This window comes from Rhipicephalus sanguineus, chromosome 5, assembly GCF_013339695.2.
Source record: "Rhipicephalus sanguineus isolate Rsan-2018 chromosome 5, BIME_Rsan_1.4, whole genome shotgun sequence".
Taxonomy (NCBI): Eukaryota; Metazoa; Arthropoda; class Arachnida; order Ixodida; family Ixodidae; genus Rhipicephalus; species Rhipicephalus sanguineus.
In genome coordinates this window covers 127,846,647-127,866,953 of record NC_051180.1, presented here as the reverse complement: position 1 = coordinate 127,866,953, position 20,307 = coordinate 127,846,647, and the positions used below count along the sequence as shown (strand labels likewise).

The 20,307-nt window shown below is 46.2% G+C and overlaps 1 protein-coding gene across 1 annotated transcript in view; it reads right to left on the bottom strand.

Moving 5' to 3' along the window:
• Positions 1-20,307, bottom strand: part of LOC119394233 (roundabout homolog 1) — a 200,194-nt gene that overhangs the window by 45,499 nt on the left and 134,388 nt on the right. The window contains exons 3-7 of the mRNA XM_037661520.2: positions 5,639-5,920; positions 4,750-4,888; positions 1,721-1,848; positions 718-842; positions 174-534 (exon numbers count right to left, since the gene is read on the bottom strand). Of these exons, the coding sequence (XP_037517448.1) occupies positions 174-534; positions 718-842; positions 1,721-1,848; positions 4,750-4,888; positions 5,639-5,920 (1,035 nt within the window). The remainder of the gene's footprint in view (positions 1-173; positions 535-717; positions 843-1,720; positions 1,849-4,749; positions 4,889-5,638; positions 5,921-20,307) is intronic.

Here is a 20,307-nt window from a genome sequence, read left to right as displayed (position 1 = left end):
TTCGAGTGTCGCTAATAACAAGCGCTTATTGATAAACGATTTCGAGCGTCGTCTCTAACATAAGGATATGCATAAACCGACGGTGCGCTTTCACACTCTATCACACGACTTGCTGCTACCTTCACCATATTGAGTACCATGTGACGCTGTCATCGAAGGCGCAAATCGCTCACCTTTTATCTGCAGCGTGCCAGACTCAAGCAACGTGAATCGAGGCCGTTCTTCGGAGTTCAGAGGTGAACCGTTATACAGCCACTGCACAACAGGCTTGGGTGTGCCGGCCGCCTCGCACGGTAGCTGTGCGGCCGTGTGCACAGGTAGTGTCTGGTTGGCCGGCCCCAGTCGTATAATGGGCGGAGGGAGGTCGGCGATTGCGGTGACCTCCAGGTGACCCTTGGCCATGCTCGAACCGATCACAGACAAAGCGGAACAGACGTAGTAGCCGTGGTCCTCCTTGCGCACTCCACTGATGGTCAGCGTGCCCTCGTGACTGACCGAGAAGCGGCCGTGTGACTTGCCCGGAAACATGAGCACCTGCAACCAGTTAAACCTTATTATGGTCCTTGTGGTACTTTGTATATCGTAAATCATTAGGAGAACCTTAGCACGCTGGCAGTATGGGACCTTTAAACATGTTACGCGTAGGTGTAGTATGTGACGTACAGGGCACATATTAGCGTTCATCACATATGGAAATGTGGAAAAGTAACGCGGCACCTGGTTGCCTTCCCGGGTCCAGAACACGGAGGGCGGGGGGTTGCCTGTCGCCAGACAGTCGAACTTGGCGACACCGTTGAGCCCCACTTTCTGGTCCTGGGGAGTGAGGCGGAATGTTGGACGAGCTGAAACGAGCAAGAAAACAATAGAAAGAGTTGAGAAAAAGACATCTCTATTTGTTCGCAGACCATACAGTACTTCAACTGCTTTCTGGTTAGTTGCGGCTCCTATTTGCTGCACCAAGTGAAGCTACACAAAGAATGTAGCGGTAAGTAAATTAAAAGAATGTATGTATATATGAAGTAAGAAAGTAAGTACGTCTGAAATCATGTATGTTCGTGCATGCGCTTGTACGTGTTCTGCATGTATACACACTTTAAGTTCGAAATTTGTGGGGGAGAGGGTGGTTATTCAACACCCCGACACCACCCCCTCCCATCCTAGGATACGCCAATAGAAACAGAAGCAGAAGACATGTCCAGTTAAAGGGACACTAAAGAGCAAAGCGATTTTTCTCATATTAGTAAAGTACTCTGTCACGATACGAAAAGCACCACGCTTGCTGCGAGAAGACGCTTAGTAAGCGAGAAAACGCGCGAAAACAAAATGTGGGTGGCGACGCCACCTTGAAGATTCCGCGCCATTCGCCGAGACGTCACATGTTTTGACGGCGCCTGCTAGGGACTACGTAGTTCCTAATCGGTAAAAATGAAATACATTGTCCTCTGAGGGGTCCATAGACTTAACATACCAAGTCTGGGGTAATTATGTGTGCCAATGGCGCCAAAATATGATAAATACACTCTGAAATCCGTGACGTCACGCGGGGAGATTTCGGCGCGAAATTTAAAAATTAAAGTTTGAACTTCATTTTCTCCTCTAATCATAAACCTATGATGGCGAAATTAACGACATTAGAGTTCTCAGAGCGCAATTTATCGATCTAAACTGATTCATTGTTTCTCTTTAGTGACCCTTTAAAGCGTACTTAGACAAAACTTACAGTGCACAGTAAGTGTCGCCGAGGCAGAAGCTGAGCCAACAATGTTTTCTGATTCACATATATATATTCCCTCATCCGCAGGAGCGACATTCTTGATGTGCAGACTCTTGTCCTCTTGAACGTATGCTCTGAAAAAAGAAAATGCATTTGTTTAAAATGAACTTTAAGCTCGCTTTTAGAAATGTTTATGCATTTACAGGAAAACACAGTCACCTTGAAGTACTGACAGAGAAGTTCAAGGTAGAATAGCGAATCATGGGAAAGGCAGAAAATAAGCAAAAGATGGGTATGAAAAAAGTGAAAACAGTAAAAGACAGACGTTAGTAAATGTTGTAGGTAAAAAAAGCATGTTAAGATCGAGAAATGCACGCTCCGTTGGTTGCCACGACGAAAACACGAAAAGAGATTACGAATACTTGAGAGAGAGAATTAAACTTTATTGTCTGACCAGGCGCGCGTTCTCTTCGCCCAGAGGTGGGTGACTTCCGAATACGTGAAAGCAACAAAAAAACGAAAAAACGCCTGGAGTAGTTTAGAAAAACGAAATTTGCGCGATAGCCTCATTACAGTGAAGGTGTACATGGCTAAGGTTCTGTGTATTTTTCTTGTGCGTCAACAAAATAGCATGTGCCGCGCAAATTGGGCAGAGCCCACCGCTCACCACAGGTTCACTAAAAATGAATAAAAAAACACACGGGTGGCAAGCACCAATTAATGTCGTGCACGATACGCCAAGTGCAAGCGGCAAGCCAGACAAGACGACGCGTGTCGCGAATCAGACAATGAGAAAAGAAGCAAGTCCCGTGCTGCAGAACTGGGTAACATTAACGGCGCATGCGTTAAATTCAAAAGGGAATTTTCGGACAGACTTTTAACGTTTAACTGTAAGGGTGTGTGAGCGGCTGCGGTTCAAAGCTTCTGTCACCTCTGTGCCATGTGGTAAACAGCTTTTCTAATAATAATTACTGTTGGGGTTTACGTCCAAAACCACTATATGATTATGAGGGACGCCGCAGTGAGGTCTTCAAAAATTTCCACTATCTGGGGTTCAATAATAGGCACCTAAATCTTAGTACAGGGGCTTCTAGGAATTCGCTCCATGAAAATGCGGCCGCCGCGGCAGGGATTCGATCCCGCGACCTTCGGTCTGCAATCGAGCCCTACAACCACTACACCATCGTGGCGGGTAAACCAGCTTCCCTTGTCATTCACCATCATTCGGTGGAATGGCTCACAATTTTTTTTCTAATGTTTGCCTTAGTTTCGCTCAACGAGAGCGCCCGCAGCGTGAGTGCTTCTTCGCAATAAGGGTCATAATGCAGTGAAACAAACTTAACTTATTGAAGGAGCATTATTCTAGGGGTGCATTTTCAAATATTTGAAGCCGCATCGATTTCTCTTGTTTGTTTAAAATATTAGTTCTGAATTAGCATCTAACGGCGCTGAGCTTATTCATCATTTTTACACAGCAGTTATGGCCGCGTTGAGACATCCGCACAGCTGTGGATATTGCGGTGCACGATGTAACATGGCTTCGCACGCTGCCGTAGACGAAGGTGTCTGTCGGGAGCATCTCTCACTGACGTATAGAGACTCTTAAAAACGTGGCATGTGGAGGCCCCGTTTATGATAAGGGAGTCAGAGAGTTCATCGCACATGTATGGTGGCCGCTGCGGTGGCTCAGTGGCTATAGTTCTTGGCTATTGACCTGAAAGACACGGGTCGGATCCCGGCCATGGCGGTCGCGTCTGCACGGAGGTTAAATGCTAAAGGTCCATTTACTGCGCGTTTTAAGCGCACGTTAAAGGCAGAAGCGCACAATCGAGCATACCTAAGCAATCTAAGCACCAACTTGCCCAACAAGAAGTCCTTTTGGAAAAACACCAGCGTGTTTACATTTAGGTGCAAACCCCACGAGATCAAAATAATCTGCAGTCCCCCCAATACGTAGCGCCTCATAATTATCATCATAACGTAGTGCGCCAAAAGTCCTTGATTGATCTGATCGAGAAAATACAGAACAGAGCAGCAAGGTTCGTTCTGAGCCGGTATAAGCGAGGTGACAGCTGTACTGAAATGAAAACGAGCTGGGATGGGAAGCGCTCTCCTCTCGCAGAAGAAAATTGCGTTTGAAATTGTTATTTCAGATATATCATAAAAAGACTGGCATTAATAAAGACACTTACCTTAAACCACCACATTATCTGTCCAGAAGATCCGATCACGACCTCAAAATTCAAGAATACCGGACTGGAACGAACCTATATGCGAATTCTTTTTTTGTTCGTACTGTACAAGAGTGGAACCAATTGTCTTGTGACCAAGTGTGCTGTTATAACGAAGACTTGTTTTTTTTTTTTGTTTCAAGCTGCACCCCCCCCCCCCCCCGCTTACACGCCTTTGGGCCAAACAGGGTATTTCTGAATAAATAAATAAATAAAGAAATTATATCGTTGTTCTAGCAGGTAAATTGCAAGAATTTAATATTAGACAGTATGAATACCGACGTGAGTACTTGTTTTCCCAGCTACCGCGTTTAATCAGCTTGAAGATGTTACGCGTGCTATCGTAAGTCACAAGGTGCGCCGTCGTCGGTACCTTATCGTCGGTTTCGAATGTTACTGTGGTTTAACAGCGGAATAATCGTCTCTGAACCCAGATTTGAAGTGCGACGCGAATTGTTGCATTTTGGACCGGGCACAAGAACGAGCGCTAATGATGGAATGCACGATGCTGAGTGTATAAATGGCTTTTACGTCTGACCCGTAGATACGATTTGATGACAGAAGACTGTGCTTGTCGTAATCGTTGTGTTTGTCATGCTACTTGTTTTATTGCTGCTTGCAAGTTCTCCCAGTAAAGAGCTGACGTTTCACTAACGCTTTGTGCTACTCTGTTCAGCGTCGCCTCAACGTGATGACACAAGTACATGTGATGTGGCATATACCTAGAGCTATACATATCTTGAAAATAGTTAAAAAAGCCCCGCATACACACTGAGTTGTACTTTTGCCGCCCGCGTGACCCACCTTCCGATGGGCATCTTTCCATCCTGCCTCCTCCAGGTGACCGTCGGCTTCGGGTCGCCATTGACTTTGCATTCGAATGCCACAGATTCTTCTGCGAGTGTTGTCACGTCTTCCGGAACTCGGACGAAGTACGGCTTCGCTGCACAGAAAGACAACGGTGAGTGCCAGAGAAGTGCGGCGTGAACACAACTTTTAGAATTGCTGTGTTTCTGGTAAAGAAAACAAAATAGAATGTTTAAGCAAGCCGCAGGAAAATTTACGAGAGTTCATTAACGCCCTCCAAAAGCCATCTTGTGGACCATGGATATGACATTTACTCAAGGCATCGGGCCTCGGGCGCCGCGCAGTTCAGTTCTTCTGGGGCTGCGCAGTGAAGCGTGTTAAAAACGCGTTTTCTCGTAAGCGCGTTTTTGCAACAAACATTTCCGTTACGAATATTTCGTTTCATTTTGTCTCTTATACCCCAAAGCCTCCAGTTGGGGCATTACATAAAAGATACGTTCTTACCCTTAACCCTTATCCTTTAAGAAGCACGCTCATTCCGCGCGCTTCTTAGGTGAATGAAGATGGCTATTGTTAAGTTGTCAAGCAAGTCGCTTCATGGTGTAGCGATGCTGCAACTATCACCCTCTGGTGCTTGGGCTTCGACTGCCCTTTGAGCCCTGGCATCGAGTTGTCGCTTGTCTTGTAGGTCCACAAGGGCGCACTTGGCCTTCCATGTTCCGACTTCAAAAAGTTCTTAAGAGAAAAATAAATGCAGCATGTCGAGATTATTGTTCCTTAAAATGGTTAGGTGCTTCTCTGAGCATCAAATGCGTACAGCTTTCTTTTACAAAGCACAGTGTATGCAAGCACGCGCATCTCGCTGGAAATAAATCCGTCACTCAACTGTGCACGGACAGCAGTGCTGGCGGCGAGTCCCTCGTGCCGAGCATGTTGGCCGCCCGGCACACGTAGCGACCTTGGTCGGAGAGACGCACGTCGGCGATGAGTAGAGCGCCCTGGGCCAGGAGGCGTACGCGCCCCGTGCCCGGCTGCACCTGGGCGCCGTCCTTGAACCAGGTGACCGTGGGCTCGGGGTGGCCCCTGGGAGGAACGCAATCCAGCGTCGCCGACTCTCCCGCCGCCACGCGGACGCTCTTGGGCAGCTGCCGGAACTCGTCGCGAAGCGCTGCGCGTGTAAGAACACAGGGAAAATGGAGAATGAAAATACATTAGGAGACAAAGAAGGACAATTGGGTTACCGCAATGTCTGGCGCTGCAAACGCGTACTACCGCAGAAATAGAGTTTGAGAATTGAGGACCCAAGACACTGGGTCCCGAAGCTGCGTTGGGTAGGCTGTTATTGTGTTCGGAGGATCAGCAGAGTTTGAGAATTGGGTCAAGCGCATGCTGCGTTGGGTCAAGCGCACGGGGCGCCACGAGTGGAGAAGTTAAAATTATGCGAGACGGGGGCCGGTTCTATAAACGTTGGGCAATACTGCGTCGTGGCCCGCGCTGCGTCTGCGTCGTCTCGCTGGAGACCCAAGACGCCTTGAGGACCCACGCTAGTATCCGATCTTTGGGTCTTGGTTGAACGCGACCGCAGGAGCCCATGATTGGCTTGGGCACTGCACATGCGTTCTGGCGCCTCGCAAAATACTCCGTCCCCAAGCTTCTTGGGGCCTCAATTCTCAAACTCTCTAATGTCTCATTCTCCAAGCGTCAGTTCAAGAGCTAGAAAATAAGTTTGCTGCGTCCATCCTTACTCAGTTATTGTCATAGCAATTATAGGACCACACAGGCAAAATTCTGTCGACGGCGTCGTCGTCGCCGTAGTAGTCTACAAAACGTCCAAGTGCGATAAGTTCTTATCTCGCTCCGGGTACGGTGCGCAGTAGATTCGAAAGAAAGCATGCGAAAAAATTACACCATCTCCCGCTAAAGGAGACCATGAGGCGATGCGAAGCCGGAGCACTTGCACGATCGCGTTCCGTTGGCGTTCATTGGGGCATGCTACCGACCTCGGCTTCTACCGACCTCGAATCGAGGAACGCGAAGAAGAACACTACGCGCGTCGTGTCTTCCCTCTAGCCTGGTCGTTAATACTCACAGGGCGAGCAGGGAACGCGGTCGATAGGAGTGGGGGGAGGGGGAGTGGAGAGGAGAGGAGTGGGGAGGGGGAGGGGGAGTGGAGATGAGGTGTGTGGAGTGGGTTTGCTCCGCACACAACCACCACCACCGGATTGAACTCCGCCGTAAGATGCTTAGCATCTAAAAAGCGCGCCATTTGAGATTGAGTGCGCGCAGGCAGGAAAGAGGGCACATTGACAGGCGCGCGCGGCTGAAGTGGAGGGGGAAAAGAGCGTGCGTTTCTCCGTCATTTGGCCCTGCACGCGGAGGTCGCACTCATGAAAGGTGGTGTCTTCCGGGCTGCACAGGTCGCAAAGAACGACGCGCGTACCCTCCCTTGCAACTACCTTTTTTAGGTCAATTTGATCTAACGCCTGTAAACAAGTGGAGGCACAGCTTGCCATCTCTGACCGGCAGTGGCAGCTAGCGCTTCTGTAAGTCATGCAGGCGGCAGCAGCCAGTGGAGCCCTGGTCTTCGGCTCATCGAGCTTATAAAGACTTACCCCAAACACATCTCAGTAAAGTTATTCGATAATCTGCGGTGTTCCATGAGTTCAGCAAGCCGAGGGGGCTACCAGCTTGACGCGACTGTCTCTGCCGGCATCCCCAAATCTATGCACCTGATGTTTCAGCAGGCGTTATCTCAGAGAAACGAAAAGCTACTCATTGTGTTTGCTCAATAGCATTTCCGCTGCTCACCACGCCGCGGTTGTGAAAGCAAGCGTTCGTCGTCATCGAGTGAAGTGTGCTCGCGCATGCTTGTTCGCGAAGACATTCGCTCGCTAATTAGTTTAGTTAGCATGCAAACGTATACTACGCTATGCAGGGCTTATAAAACTACGAAGCTTTTTACGTGTTTCGGATGCATGTCTACCGCAGTCAGTGTCTCTCGGGAAGAACTGTGACTTCTTTCCGTTACGCTGCGTCGGTGGCCGTCCTCACCATGTGATGACCATGTAAAGAACGTCCGCAAAAGAGTTAACGTTCTCAAAAGCAGAGAAAGAACGTAAGAGAACAACGAAAGTTACAAGAGACGTTCTTCTAAACAAAAGTGCACAAGAATGTTCACAAGGAATCACAAAGAATCATACATCTTCACAAGAACCACCCCAGTATGTGTCAGTGCCCGCAGTGACAGGGAGTCGCAGCAAAGCGGCTGCAGTCGCACGAGTCCCTGAAACTTGCATTTTTGTTTTTTTTATTCATCTTTTCAGACGGATAAAGTAAGCGCAAGTATTTTAGAAGATAACATACGGAATTGAAAAAAATGATCACTTGCGCAGCACGTATCCTTGCCTCAGAATCCTCGCACGGGCACGCTGCGTATGCATATGAACCATACGTATAATATGCAGCATGCCATGGCGTTTACCAGCCCGCGTTTTTAGCGCTCGACGGCAACAGCACCTAACGACACCAGAGAGGTTAGACGACGGGGCACACGAGTTGACGTGAAGCGGTGTTGGGGCCTCCAGAAAGAGATGGAGGAGTAGCAAGCAGTGTGGAGAAGATGCTTGTTAGGTTGTACGGTGGTGCAAAAGCAGGCAGCCCGGAAAAAAAAAGAAACGCATCGCTCAGGACCTTATAAACAGCGCCCGACAGCTCGTCTGTCTCTCAGCGGCGATTTACTATTCCTGCGTGGCACGGGATCACGCAGATGGTGCAGGGGGCATAAGCCGACTCCGGTCATCCCGCCGCGAGCGTTGACGTGACCCGGCGCGTGCCGGTTCGACGAAGGTGAGCTGGAAGGAAGTGGGCGTGGGCCTGCTATGCTTTGCAGTCGCTAAAAAGATGCAGCGTTGTTGAAGCTATATGGAAATCACGTGTCCGTCAAACAAAGGTTCGCATCGATAAAGTATAGCGTCCTTTTTGAAGTGAAGGGTGACTCGAATGAGGGATATGACCTCATAAATAGGCGAGTGTCGTATTGCCAGGTCTTTTCTTCAGGAACTGCGATTACATGGCTGTACAATGAGAGTGGTGCTATACCTATGTATGCTTTAGTAATTGTTTATGGTTTGAGCAACCGCAGATATGCATGCGGCGAAACCGACTTCAGTGAAGCAAGCATTGCATATGCGTTAAATGTGGTAAATTCTGGTGTTTCATATGCCAACACCATGACATGATTGTGAGGCACATCCTTATGGGGCACTACGAATTTTTATTGGCCACCTGGGTTTCCTTAACGTGCGCTTACGTCTAAGTACACGGGTGTTCTTGCATTCCGCCTCTATTGAATTGCGGCCGTCGAAGCCGGGAATCGAACTCGCGTTTTCGAGCCACGCAACGCAACGCCATAGCCGCTAAGCCACTATCTACGGTGTGAGGCGAATGAGTCGAAGACACATACACTCTTGCCACAAAAGGTCGATATCAACATAGTTATTGCCCAGCTACCCTATTATTTTCCAATTGAACAACAAGAAGTCACTGATACGTTTGTGCAACTGCATACTCCGTTCCATACATAAGGTGCGACGCTATCGAAGCTAGCGAGATTTCTTGCAGCAGATGCGTTCGAACCAAAAATAATGCAATGAATTTACCATCCGCAATGGGATTTTATTTTTCGTTTTCAGACTGAGCAATAAATAAAGGTGTTTTTTTTGCCTTCAAAAAAAAAACTTATTTATACGGTAGACAATACGTTGTTCCGAATCACTTAGCGTCTCATTTCTTCGTTTTTACAGCGAAAGCTGTTCATTTCACCGGCCGTTTTTGGCACCGTAGTTGTCCGCCGCCGCCGCCGCCGCCGGTGTCCGTAACCAGTATCGCTCGAAATAAGAAAAAAAAAACGAAATAAGAAAAAATTCCAGGATGGAACGAGGTTCGAACCTGGGCCCTCTGCGTGTGCGCCCAGTATTCAACCTCTGAGCCATGCCGGTGCTTGAAACTGCTTTGCAAAAAGGTCCTATACAGGCTTCATGTCGGGAAGGAACCACATTAGCATATGCAATATAGCGTGGTAGAAGAGTAAAATAAGCACAAAGTGTCGCACAACGCGAATTGTGTAACCAGGCGTCACACAATGCGAATTGCGCGACGAGTAGGTTGTTGAATGCTTACAACCCATTACAAAGGACTCTGCCATAATTCTTCATCGTCATCAGGCACGGCATCAACAAAGTGCGCATAATGCCTTACATGGGTTTAGCAGGTACCAACGCTCTCCGTAGAATGACGAAAAATGGCACAGTGCCTGCTGCCCTACTTCTCAAAAATTACAATGATTTATAGCGTAGTGGGTTCCTCGCAAGTGCGCTTGTATTGGTTGCCAAGGAAGCCCATAAGCGCATGATCCATTTCCTCAGGGTCTCAGCAAAGTTCTTCACCCCCCCCCCCCCTCCGTCTCTTTCCCACGTCAACGTATGTTATACAGCATGACGGGAGAGGGAAATAGGGACAGGGCGTCACCCAATGCAAATTACATAACTGGTGGGCCGTTTAAAGCTTCCAACCCATTACAAAGGGCTGAGCCACAATTCTTCATCGTCATCAGTTGTCGCCTCAACAAGGTGCACATAATGCCTTACAGACGTGTAGCTGGTGCCTCGTTTCTCCGCAGAATGACGAATAATGGCTTAGTAGGTGCTTCCCAACTTCACAAAAATTGTGATTTATGGCGTAGTGGGTACCTTTCTGGTTGACTTGTATTGTAGCCCCAAGAGAGCTTACAAGGGGCTCTAGAAACGCCGCTCTTCCAGCTTTCGCTGTGACTGTGCTGCGGTTTCAGCGCAGGCCTGGCGTTTTTTTTTTTTTTTTCGTGTCGCAGCCTTCGCGATTAGCTCCGGCAGTGCGCGGCCGGAGCTAATCACGGATACCAAGCAAGAAACGCCCGGACTTACACACTTTCCTAACCGGACATCTTGCAGCGTTCAACCTGATGTATGAAACGGCGTATATGTGGGTGTAATCACTGCGTTTCTGGTCGTAACCCGTTATTTGCAATAACCGTTCCAAGCATCAATTTAAATATATCAGATGGGACAGACACCTATGGTTTTGCAAGCGATATTGTTCTATTCGGAAACTGCGATATGGCGTAGCTAGATGACAAAAATATGCAATTGATGTTAAAGGGAGAGAGTACGGAATGGTTAACTCAGGATGTGGGCAGCCAGACGACTTAAAATGGTACCTTCATTCCACTGTGAACTTAAATTCATGACAACGAGATGCGCGACGCAGGAGTTCTCAAAACTCCCCATATTACAGCGAAAGCTGTTATGAGATCGTTTCAGCGGCCGTTTTTATCACCGTAGTTGTCCGCCGCCGCCGCCGGTCTCCGTAACCACTATCGCTCGAAATAAGAAAAAAAATTCCAGGATGGAACGAGGTTCGAACCTGGGCCCTCTGCAGTGGGAGCCCAGTATTGAACCTCTGAGCCATGCCGGCGCTTGAAGCTGCGTTGCAAAAAGGGCCTATACAGGCTTCATTTCGGGAAGGAACCACATTACCATATGCAATATAGCGTGGTAGAAGAGTAAAATAAGCTCCAAGCGTCGCCCAACGCGAATTCTGTAACCAGGCGTCACACAATGCGAATTGCACAACGAGTAGGTTGTTCAATGCTTCCAACCCATTACAAAGGGCTCCGCCATAGTTCTTCATCGTCATCAGGTACAGCATCAACAAAGTGCGCATAATGCCTTACATGCATTTAGCAGGTACCACGGCTCTTCGTAGAATGACGAAAAATGGCATAGTGCCTGCTTCTCTACTTCTAAAAAATTACAATTATGTATAGCGTAGTGGATTCCTAGCAAGTGCACTTGTATTGCTTGCCAAGGAAGCCCATAAGCGCATGATTAATTTCATCAGGGTCTCAATAAATCCCCCCCCCCCTCTCTCTCTCTCTCTTTCCCACGTCCACGTATGGTATATTGCATGGTGGGAGAGCGAAATAGCGACCGGCAATCACACAATTCGAAATACGTAACTGGTGAGCCGTTGAAAGCTTCCAACCCTTTACAAAGGGCTAAGCCACAATTCTTCGTCTTCATCAGTCGTCACGTCAACAAAGTGCACAAAATGGCTTACAGATGTGTACGTGGTACCTCGTTTCTGCGCAGAATGATGAATAATGGCGTTGTAGGTGCTTCCCAACTTCACAAATAACGTGATTTATGACGTAGTGGGTACCTTGCTAGTTTACTTCTATTAGTAGCCCCAGGAGAGTTTACAACGACCTCTATAGAAATGCTTCTCTTCAGTTTTCGCTGTGACTGTGCTGCGCTTTACGCGCAGGCCTGGCGTTTTGTATTGCTCCGCGGCGAGTAAAATGTCAATCGCTCGGCACGCCCCGTGTAGGCTTCACACTGCGTTGCATCGTTTTAGCGAGACCGATATAGACATGTCATGCAAGGAGCGACAATAACTCGTTCCACCAAGCCGCGGTGGATTAAATCCCGGCACCTAACCTGTCGCGGCCGCGATGCTTGGCGCGATATTAACGGGCACGAGCGGGGGACAGAGCGTGCATACGCAATGAGGGTCCGCTTGGACAAAAGTCCCCCGCCACAAACAGCAAGTAGTGTGTATAACATACTGCTTCTCTCTCCGCAAACAGTGAGAACGCGTTGCAGCGGGTACAGCCCCATCTGTTGCACGAGCGCGAGAGAAAGGTAGGACACGGGGATCACTCTTATCGTTGCAGCACCTTTAATTGGCCGCCTTCTGCAATGGGAAGTGGCACGACATTTGTCATGACCTTGTCGTCCGTCTTGTTTGCGTGTTTGTTTGTTTTGTTATTGATGTGTCTGGACTGAAGCTTCGGACATACGTACTTCTTAGAGCAACTCGCCACGTCGCTGCCTGTGATGCTAAGGACGACCTGTTGTGCACAGCTGTGCCCTACGTACATGATGCTTCCTCGCACGCGCACACACACACACACACATATATATATATATATATATATACAGGGTGTTTCAAGAAATCTGTCCAACCTTCTCAAAAAATCAGGAAAATGCGATATTTGATTGCTGCCTTCAGAATTGGTTTTTCTGTAGTGGCAGAGATTTTAAGATGGTTAAAGAAATTATTTCGGACTGTAATTAAAAAGTTAAATTAATTAACTTTTTAATTATTGCAGGTAGGTGGTTGTGTCAAATGGGAGAATTGAAGTTCTTCATGCCAGAAACCCAACCCAACTTTGAGATTTCGAAAAAGTGACATCTAGTAATAATTACGAAGTAATGAATTTCAACCAAACTAAATGGCGCAACCTAAACAGAAACTTGGAAGAACGCAACTGCCATATTCTTCTGAGACGTCCAAAATGAGTGAATGACTTTTTCTGTAGCGCTAGGCATCTTTAGTTGGTTAGAGACATAATTTGAGACAGTAATTAGGAAAGTTAAATTAATTAACTTTTTAATAATGGAGTTAGGTGACTGTGTCAAATTAGGGAATTGAACTTCTTCGTGCCAGAAACCCATCCCAACTTTGAGATTTCGAAAAAGCGGCCTCTAGTAATAATTACGAAGTAATGAAATTCAACCAAATTCGAAGGCTTTCACTGTTGAAAGCCGTTGCATTTCGTTGAATTTCATTACGCCACAACAATTACTAGAGGACGCTTTTTCGAAATCTCAAAACTTGGATGGGTTCCTCCCATGAAGAACTTCAATTCTCCGATTTGACACAATCACCTAACTCAACTAATTGAAAAGTTAATTAATCTAACTTTCTTAATTACTGTCCTAAATGATGTCCTTAACTACCTTAAGATTCCTGCCGCTACAGAAAAAGCAATTCTGAAAGCCCCGAGCAAATATCGCATTTTCCTGATTTTTTGGGAAGGTTGGACACATTTCTTGAAACACCGTGTATATATGGTGAAGGTAAAAACCTCGAGGCACTGCGCCGACCAAAATGAAAATTAAAAACGTCTTTGCTGTGTGTTTTAATTTTCATTTTGGTCGGCGCAGTGCCTCGAGGTTTTTACCTTCACCATGTATCATCCCGACCAGACGGGCTTCCGTCAAACATTAAACTTCACCGTGTATATATGGTCTATTTCATATAACGTGTACCATGTGAATTTTGAACTATATCCGATCATGCTGAAATAAATTGGATTGGCATGTGTGAATGTCAGAAGTAGTTATTGAGACGTTATATTCCGGGAAGAAAATTGTGTTGCCTAGAGGGCGCTTCGAACTTGGGGCACGGAAGTGAACCTGTGTCGTACATAACAATTTATATAAAATTACTGGTTTGAGGCACTACTACGAAATATTTTTTTGTTAATTTCAAGGCGCTGCTCTTTCATGACTATGATAGTGTATTCATCTTTGTTTCAACTTTCATTATTTTTGTCCTTAGCGAAAAGTCGCAAGATGATGCATGTTTAGCGTTTCTTAGAATGAGCAGCGATTTTTCATCGAGTAATATATTCACATTGATGACTTTGTAGGTTCCTACAGTAAGTGATAAAAATACTGCGGGACTGAAACGTTGCCACAATATTGTGACAAAGTTGGGAAAAATGGCGTTTTGACCCATATTGCGGCTTCATTATCACAGTGAACTGTCCAAGTAAGAATATGACTCTTGCTTCGTTGTGTAGTATGCTTTGTGGGTATGACGTACAAGAAGTTTGAAAAGAGTAGTTTTTCTTTTAGGCAAGAAAAAATTTTCTAACTGAACAACCACAAGGTCGCACGAAGTTTTCCTTTGCCTCGCCTTCACTGCATAGCACGTCAGCGCAAGATTCCAGCGGGGGCCTTTTCGCAGCAAATAATGCAAGTCATACAACTGCTTGCCACTTATTTTAGTAATACTGCTGTCTATAACGTCAAAAATGCCAATAGTGCTAAAATTATTGAACGGTACTACCCCCTCGGACCGTCAAAGAGCAGGTAATGTTCAACCGCTTCATCGTCCAAAGGGGCAGAATTATAGGGCCTGCAGAGCTGTTCTAGGGCGTCGTGTGTGTCTTCTGATAATTAAGATACATAGTCCTACGTAATAATTAATGGAATAACTAAGCTATAGCTTGTTTAGGTTGTTTTTGTGATCTTTCATGTATAGGGCACGCGTTGGCGTCCCAGCACCTCCACCACTTATGAGGAACCGCTTTATTCAGCCGTGCTCGAGCCGAAATCACATTGATGGTGAAATATACAGATGACAAAGATATACAGATATGTAAAGAGGAGGAAGATTCATTCATTTTTCGCGCTCACGATACGTACATATACAAATCCGGCACATGACAGCGATGGCAAAAATCCGCAGAGACTGTCCATATAATTGTTTAGTTAAGTGAAGTTTTGGGCTAGTTGGTTTTGCGTTATGAAATAGTATTAGCGCATTATTCTACGCGGGAACACACAAGAGAAGCAACACGGACAAGCGCTGCTTTCAAATGAACTTTTATTGAACACGAATAGAAAATATTAACGGAAAAATTAAAAAGAAACATTAAAGCATGACAGAATATCAAGGGATCACACGTGCTCTTATAAAAAGGATAAATCTTTCATCCGTGTTGACAGCGCTCGTCCGTGTAGCTTCTATTTTGTGTCCCCGTGTAGAACTTCGCGCTGTTACTATTTCATAATATAATTGTCATCGCAATAAAACAAACAAGCGCACACACGCTCGCTAGCACGCTCATCTGCGTGCTCCAACAGCAGTAGAGTGTCACGGCAACGGTTCTGTCTTCTATACAGGCCATATTTAAAAGTATGCATTTTGTTTGCATGACAGGTGATGGCCTTCGTTTCTAAGGGCACGCCTGCTTTTTCACACTCCCAGGAAAAGAACGTGACAGCAGTCACGTACACAGGGTGTAGTACATCTATCCGATCAAAGTCAGCCAGTCCCCCTCTTCGGAAAGCTGCCACCGTGTCATGGCACGACAAAATTTTGCGCTATGCAAAAAACTGCATATATCTTTCTTATAAAGAAATGAACTGCCAGCGAGGAGGGGGAGGACGCGTTGAAGGAGGGTGTTGAACGATGTCACTGCCACTAAAAACCAACCGTGTATGACACCGAAAAATAAAGCGTCTTCGCCGTGCACATATGGAGAAAAACGTAACACTGCATCAGCGGGACGTCCCCCCGCAGCTGTGGCGGGCCACGCCCACATTACGCGTGTGTCGTGGTATATCGCGCGGTGGGAGAGGAAGCATTCGGAAAGAAAGAAACGCGTGTAGTCCTTCTGGGCGGTGTGTTATCGCTCGAATCGAGAATGGGCGGATATAGGACTCGGTCTGGCGTGTTGTATCCGCAGGAAGGGCCTCTCCGTCTCGTGACCGCTCCCTATCGACGAGACGACCTCTTGACAAAAGAAATAAATAAATACAAAATTGGAACGAGCGCTGAAACGAAAGCGAGGCTCGTTGCTTTAAATCATGGGTCTGTATTCACATAAGAAAAAAGGAAACGTATTACGCTTAGATTGATCATAAAGAAAACAAAATAACTGAGCCAATCATCATGATAGACATATAATTACCAAAGGTGACAGGCCAATGCAATAGTGCACTTGCGGAAGAAATAACGTCGTGAATTCCGCTCCTAGTGCACTGGTGCGGAGGGCTACCATAGAAAGAGCGTTGCTGGCTGTAGAAGAAAGCGGGTTTTTCGAGATGTGTATGAAACTCGATAGACCGACACAATACCGAGAAAAATGGGAAATTATTCTGACATCAATAAACAGTGAACCAGTACTAACATTTCCAACTGTAAAGTGACGCAGGGCAGTGTGGTCGTCATTTTGGTTTGATCCCGACGAATAAGCCAGTTTCAAACGTGACGAGCTCCACAGCTTTTGGACTGAGAGTTACTGGCGACATTTGAAGATGGGGTCACATATTTCTTGCATAGGTGGGAGTGAAACAACGTTTAAAAATGGAATACAGGAAAGAAAACATGAGTTTCGAAAGCTGTTTAATTCCCAGTAATGCACTAACTAACCCGCTAACATGCGTTCTTTCACCTTGCGTCACGTGAGGACTTTAGTATCACTACTAGCCGGACGTACGCTCTTTCTCTTTCCTTGAACTGAGAACGGGCAGGCGCGCGAACTTGACCGTTCTTAAGGTATACGCTGTCTACAACCGTCGATGGCAGCGATGTTCTTACTGGCGGGATTATTAGCTTCACATAAAGGAACGAATTCCTCGGCTTGTTGCATCCTACGCGTAACACCACCCTCCCCCACGTGCCTTCCTTCTCTCTCTTTTTTTCTCCCGGCACGTATATAAGCACGGGTTCTACTGGAACGTGCTGTGTCGTAACCTAGAGCATCAACAATTGAGAAATCCATACCCTCAGTATTCATTTTTTTCTGAGAGGAAAGCTAAAACTAGATCGTTGCCGTTGAGAGCCGCGTCCCCTTTCATCACTTGACATTTTAAAACACAACGAGTGAAAGAAACACGAAGGTTTCTCTCCGCTAGAGTCTTGGGAATGAGTTTTCCGAGAGTGGTCCCCTGGTGGTGGCTATACGCTCGGGACAGGCTCGTCGCTGCCGCCTTTACGTCGGTACAGGGACTCAAGACCACTCTAGAGGAATGAACGCTTCCCTTCGTCTCACCTCTTTGCTCCTTCAGAACTCTATGTATACTTTTCTTTATTTGTGTCTCTAAAGCTGCCGAGAATAAAGCAGCTAAAACAGCTATCTCGAAACTCTATTTGTTTTTCTCTTAAAAATAAAAAAAAACTGATATCGTAAAGAAGGAAACTTATTCGGCACCTGAGGGCGGTGAAATGCTCCTAAGGAGATCCGCGCGTTGGCCCAGCCAGGGGACGGGAAGTCCTGGTTCTCCCGGCCGACGCGCCATCGTTCTTTCAATGAACGCCGTTGATTCTTCGTCTCCTCTCTTTCTCTAACCTGTTCCTATCCTATTTTCTCGGGAGCGGAGTGCACTGCTTTCCCAGCATAAAAGCATGGCGGCGGTACTCCCTCCAAACGTCTAATGATGCCCGAGAGTGGTTGCGGCTCTTTACGATCAGTCTCCCAGATGCGTTGTTGCTTTTCGTTTCTGCATGTGCTGCCTTACAGAAATATAGAAAAAAAATTAAATAAAAGGTCGCACCGACCCTCTTGCCATGTAGTACTAACTCCTTTTCTTTCAATTCTTCGTTTTATTTCACGAGATCTCACAGAAATAAAACGACTTCAAACCATCGCGAAAGCAACTCCCACTTCCTTCTCCACTATTTCTTCTCTTCTCGATATACTTAGAATATGTCTTTCTTTCTTTCTTTCTTTCTTTCTTTCTTTCTTTCTTTCTTTCTTTCTTTCTTTCTTTCTTTCTTTCTTTCTTTCTTTCTTTCTTTCTTTCTTTCTTTCTTTCTTTCTTTCTTTCTTTCTTTCTTTTTTTCTTTCTTTCTTTCTTTCTTTTTTTCTTGAATTTAGCGTTCTTTTTCTTGTACCTGATTTTTGATGCTCTCAATGTGAGGCCACCAGCGACGCAGCTCTCGCAGAGACTTAAGTAAGAGACTGAAAGAAAAGAAGATATTCGCATGCGGGGAAATACTGATATTTAATAGTTCAGAGTGCAAAGGACGCAGTGGAGGGATCCAAATTAAATATATGTCTCATGCTTGGTTTCGTAGAAGCAGTCAGATAGAAGTTACTGAGCGGATGTGTTCTTTGTGAGACGAAAATGTCAGGAAACCGAATTACTTTTGAAGTACAGTAAAAGTAGTGTGTGCCTTCTTTTTCACTTCCAATCTTGAATTGGCCCCGCCCCTTCGTTCATTCAGTTAAGATTTGTCACCAAAGACATTAAAAACTAAAAAAACTAAATAAACGCTCACAAAAAAAGCGAGTTGTGCGGCGATTGAAATAACCTGCTAGTTTTTTCGATCCTCCTTTAAAGGTCCAGTGTATGGTTTGATCCTACGCGACTGCTTATCTGTCATTGTCTGTTCGTGCAAATTCTAACAGTTATCATGGGTCCTGTCCTATGGTATCTGGTATGCCAGTCTGTACGTACTAAGCTCCCTACTTCAAAGGCACAGCTTTCAGAGGAGCATTTATGCAGAAATGTTAAATGGCCCTTCGATGCATTCTGTATAGGTTCGTTTCCGCAGGAACAATCGAGAAAATAAATCCGGAGAAAAAAAAAGAAGCTGCTGTGATATGTAAAATCATTTATTATTTTTGATAGTATACCTGATAGCGATTGTCCTTGTAAAAACGGTCGACGTGGCAAATTCATTTTCAGAACAGCGGAGCAGCACGAGGACGAACGAAGATGCAACAGGACAGGCATTGACTTGCAACTAAGAAGTTTATTAAAAAGAACACATACTTTTACACACGAAGATGTCACGTGCACACCGATGCCATTAAACATAAACAAGCCCGTCCTGTTGTATCTTTCTTCGTCCTCGTGTTGCTGCGCTGTTTTCAATATGAATCGTTGCCAACTCGCCCAAACGCCTGTTTTACAAGACGTGGAAAAGGCCTGGCTAAGTGTGCGGTTCCAAAAGAGGGAGAGAGAAGGAACAGAAAAGGCGGGGAAGTCAACCAGACGCGCGTCCGCTTTATTACACCACACAAAAGGTGTACTTGGGGCGTCCTTCTGTTCCCCCGCAATAACTGTCATCTGGCTTGCTCGCGTTTCCTTCCTCGAAAACTCGGCGCTCGCCGCTTTCCTGTCAAAATTGTTTGTCACGCTGATAGTGGCCGCGCCTTTCGTAACCTGGAAGTACCGGGCATACAGCGATAATGCAAATAAATGGCACGCGATATAGATGATGATTGCTGTGGGACGAAAAGACGTCCCAAATACTCCCGTTGTTTTTCGGGTGTGCACAGGAAAAAGGGAGTTAAGTATTTAAAACCAAGGAGCCAACCGGATGACTCCTACTTCTTCGGAAAGTGCATATTGACAATCTCGCTATTGCTAGAAAAATATACACATGTCGTTTTCATAGATGAAGGTATTGTTAACATGGCGTGAAGACTGGCATAGTTGGGGGATACACGGGATGGCTGCAAAGATGTGGGTACACTTTTTTAATACAACCCACCCAAATGAGCCCGCAAAGCTCGTGACAAGTTACACTGTGCATGTGTATGCAGGAAGGAATTTTACAGTCACGTTCAAATAAAAGCAACGCGTCGCGCTTTGACACTAACTATGGGAGAATCGCGCTCATTTTGTTGTCGGTAGGCCTTCTATGCATATAAGTATAATCAATGCCTTCGACAGCGTTTCACAGACCTTAGGCACACTCGTCTCTTTTTTTTTTCCTATCGCCAGCAACCATCCGTAAAAGCGTAAGACGGCACATACGAAAAAGAACCGGTTTCGAACGGAAAGACAGGTCGAAGTGCAGGTCACGCGCGTCGTGCGCCAAAAGTTATTCCGCTCACCAATCACAATGCGAGAAGGCCGAAAATAATGGCGCTAACAAACGCTGACAGCCGAGGTAGTGTAGAAGAGAGCGTGCCGCAAAAGCGGTCGC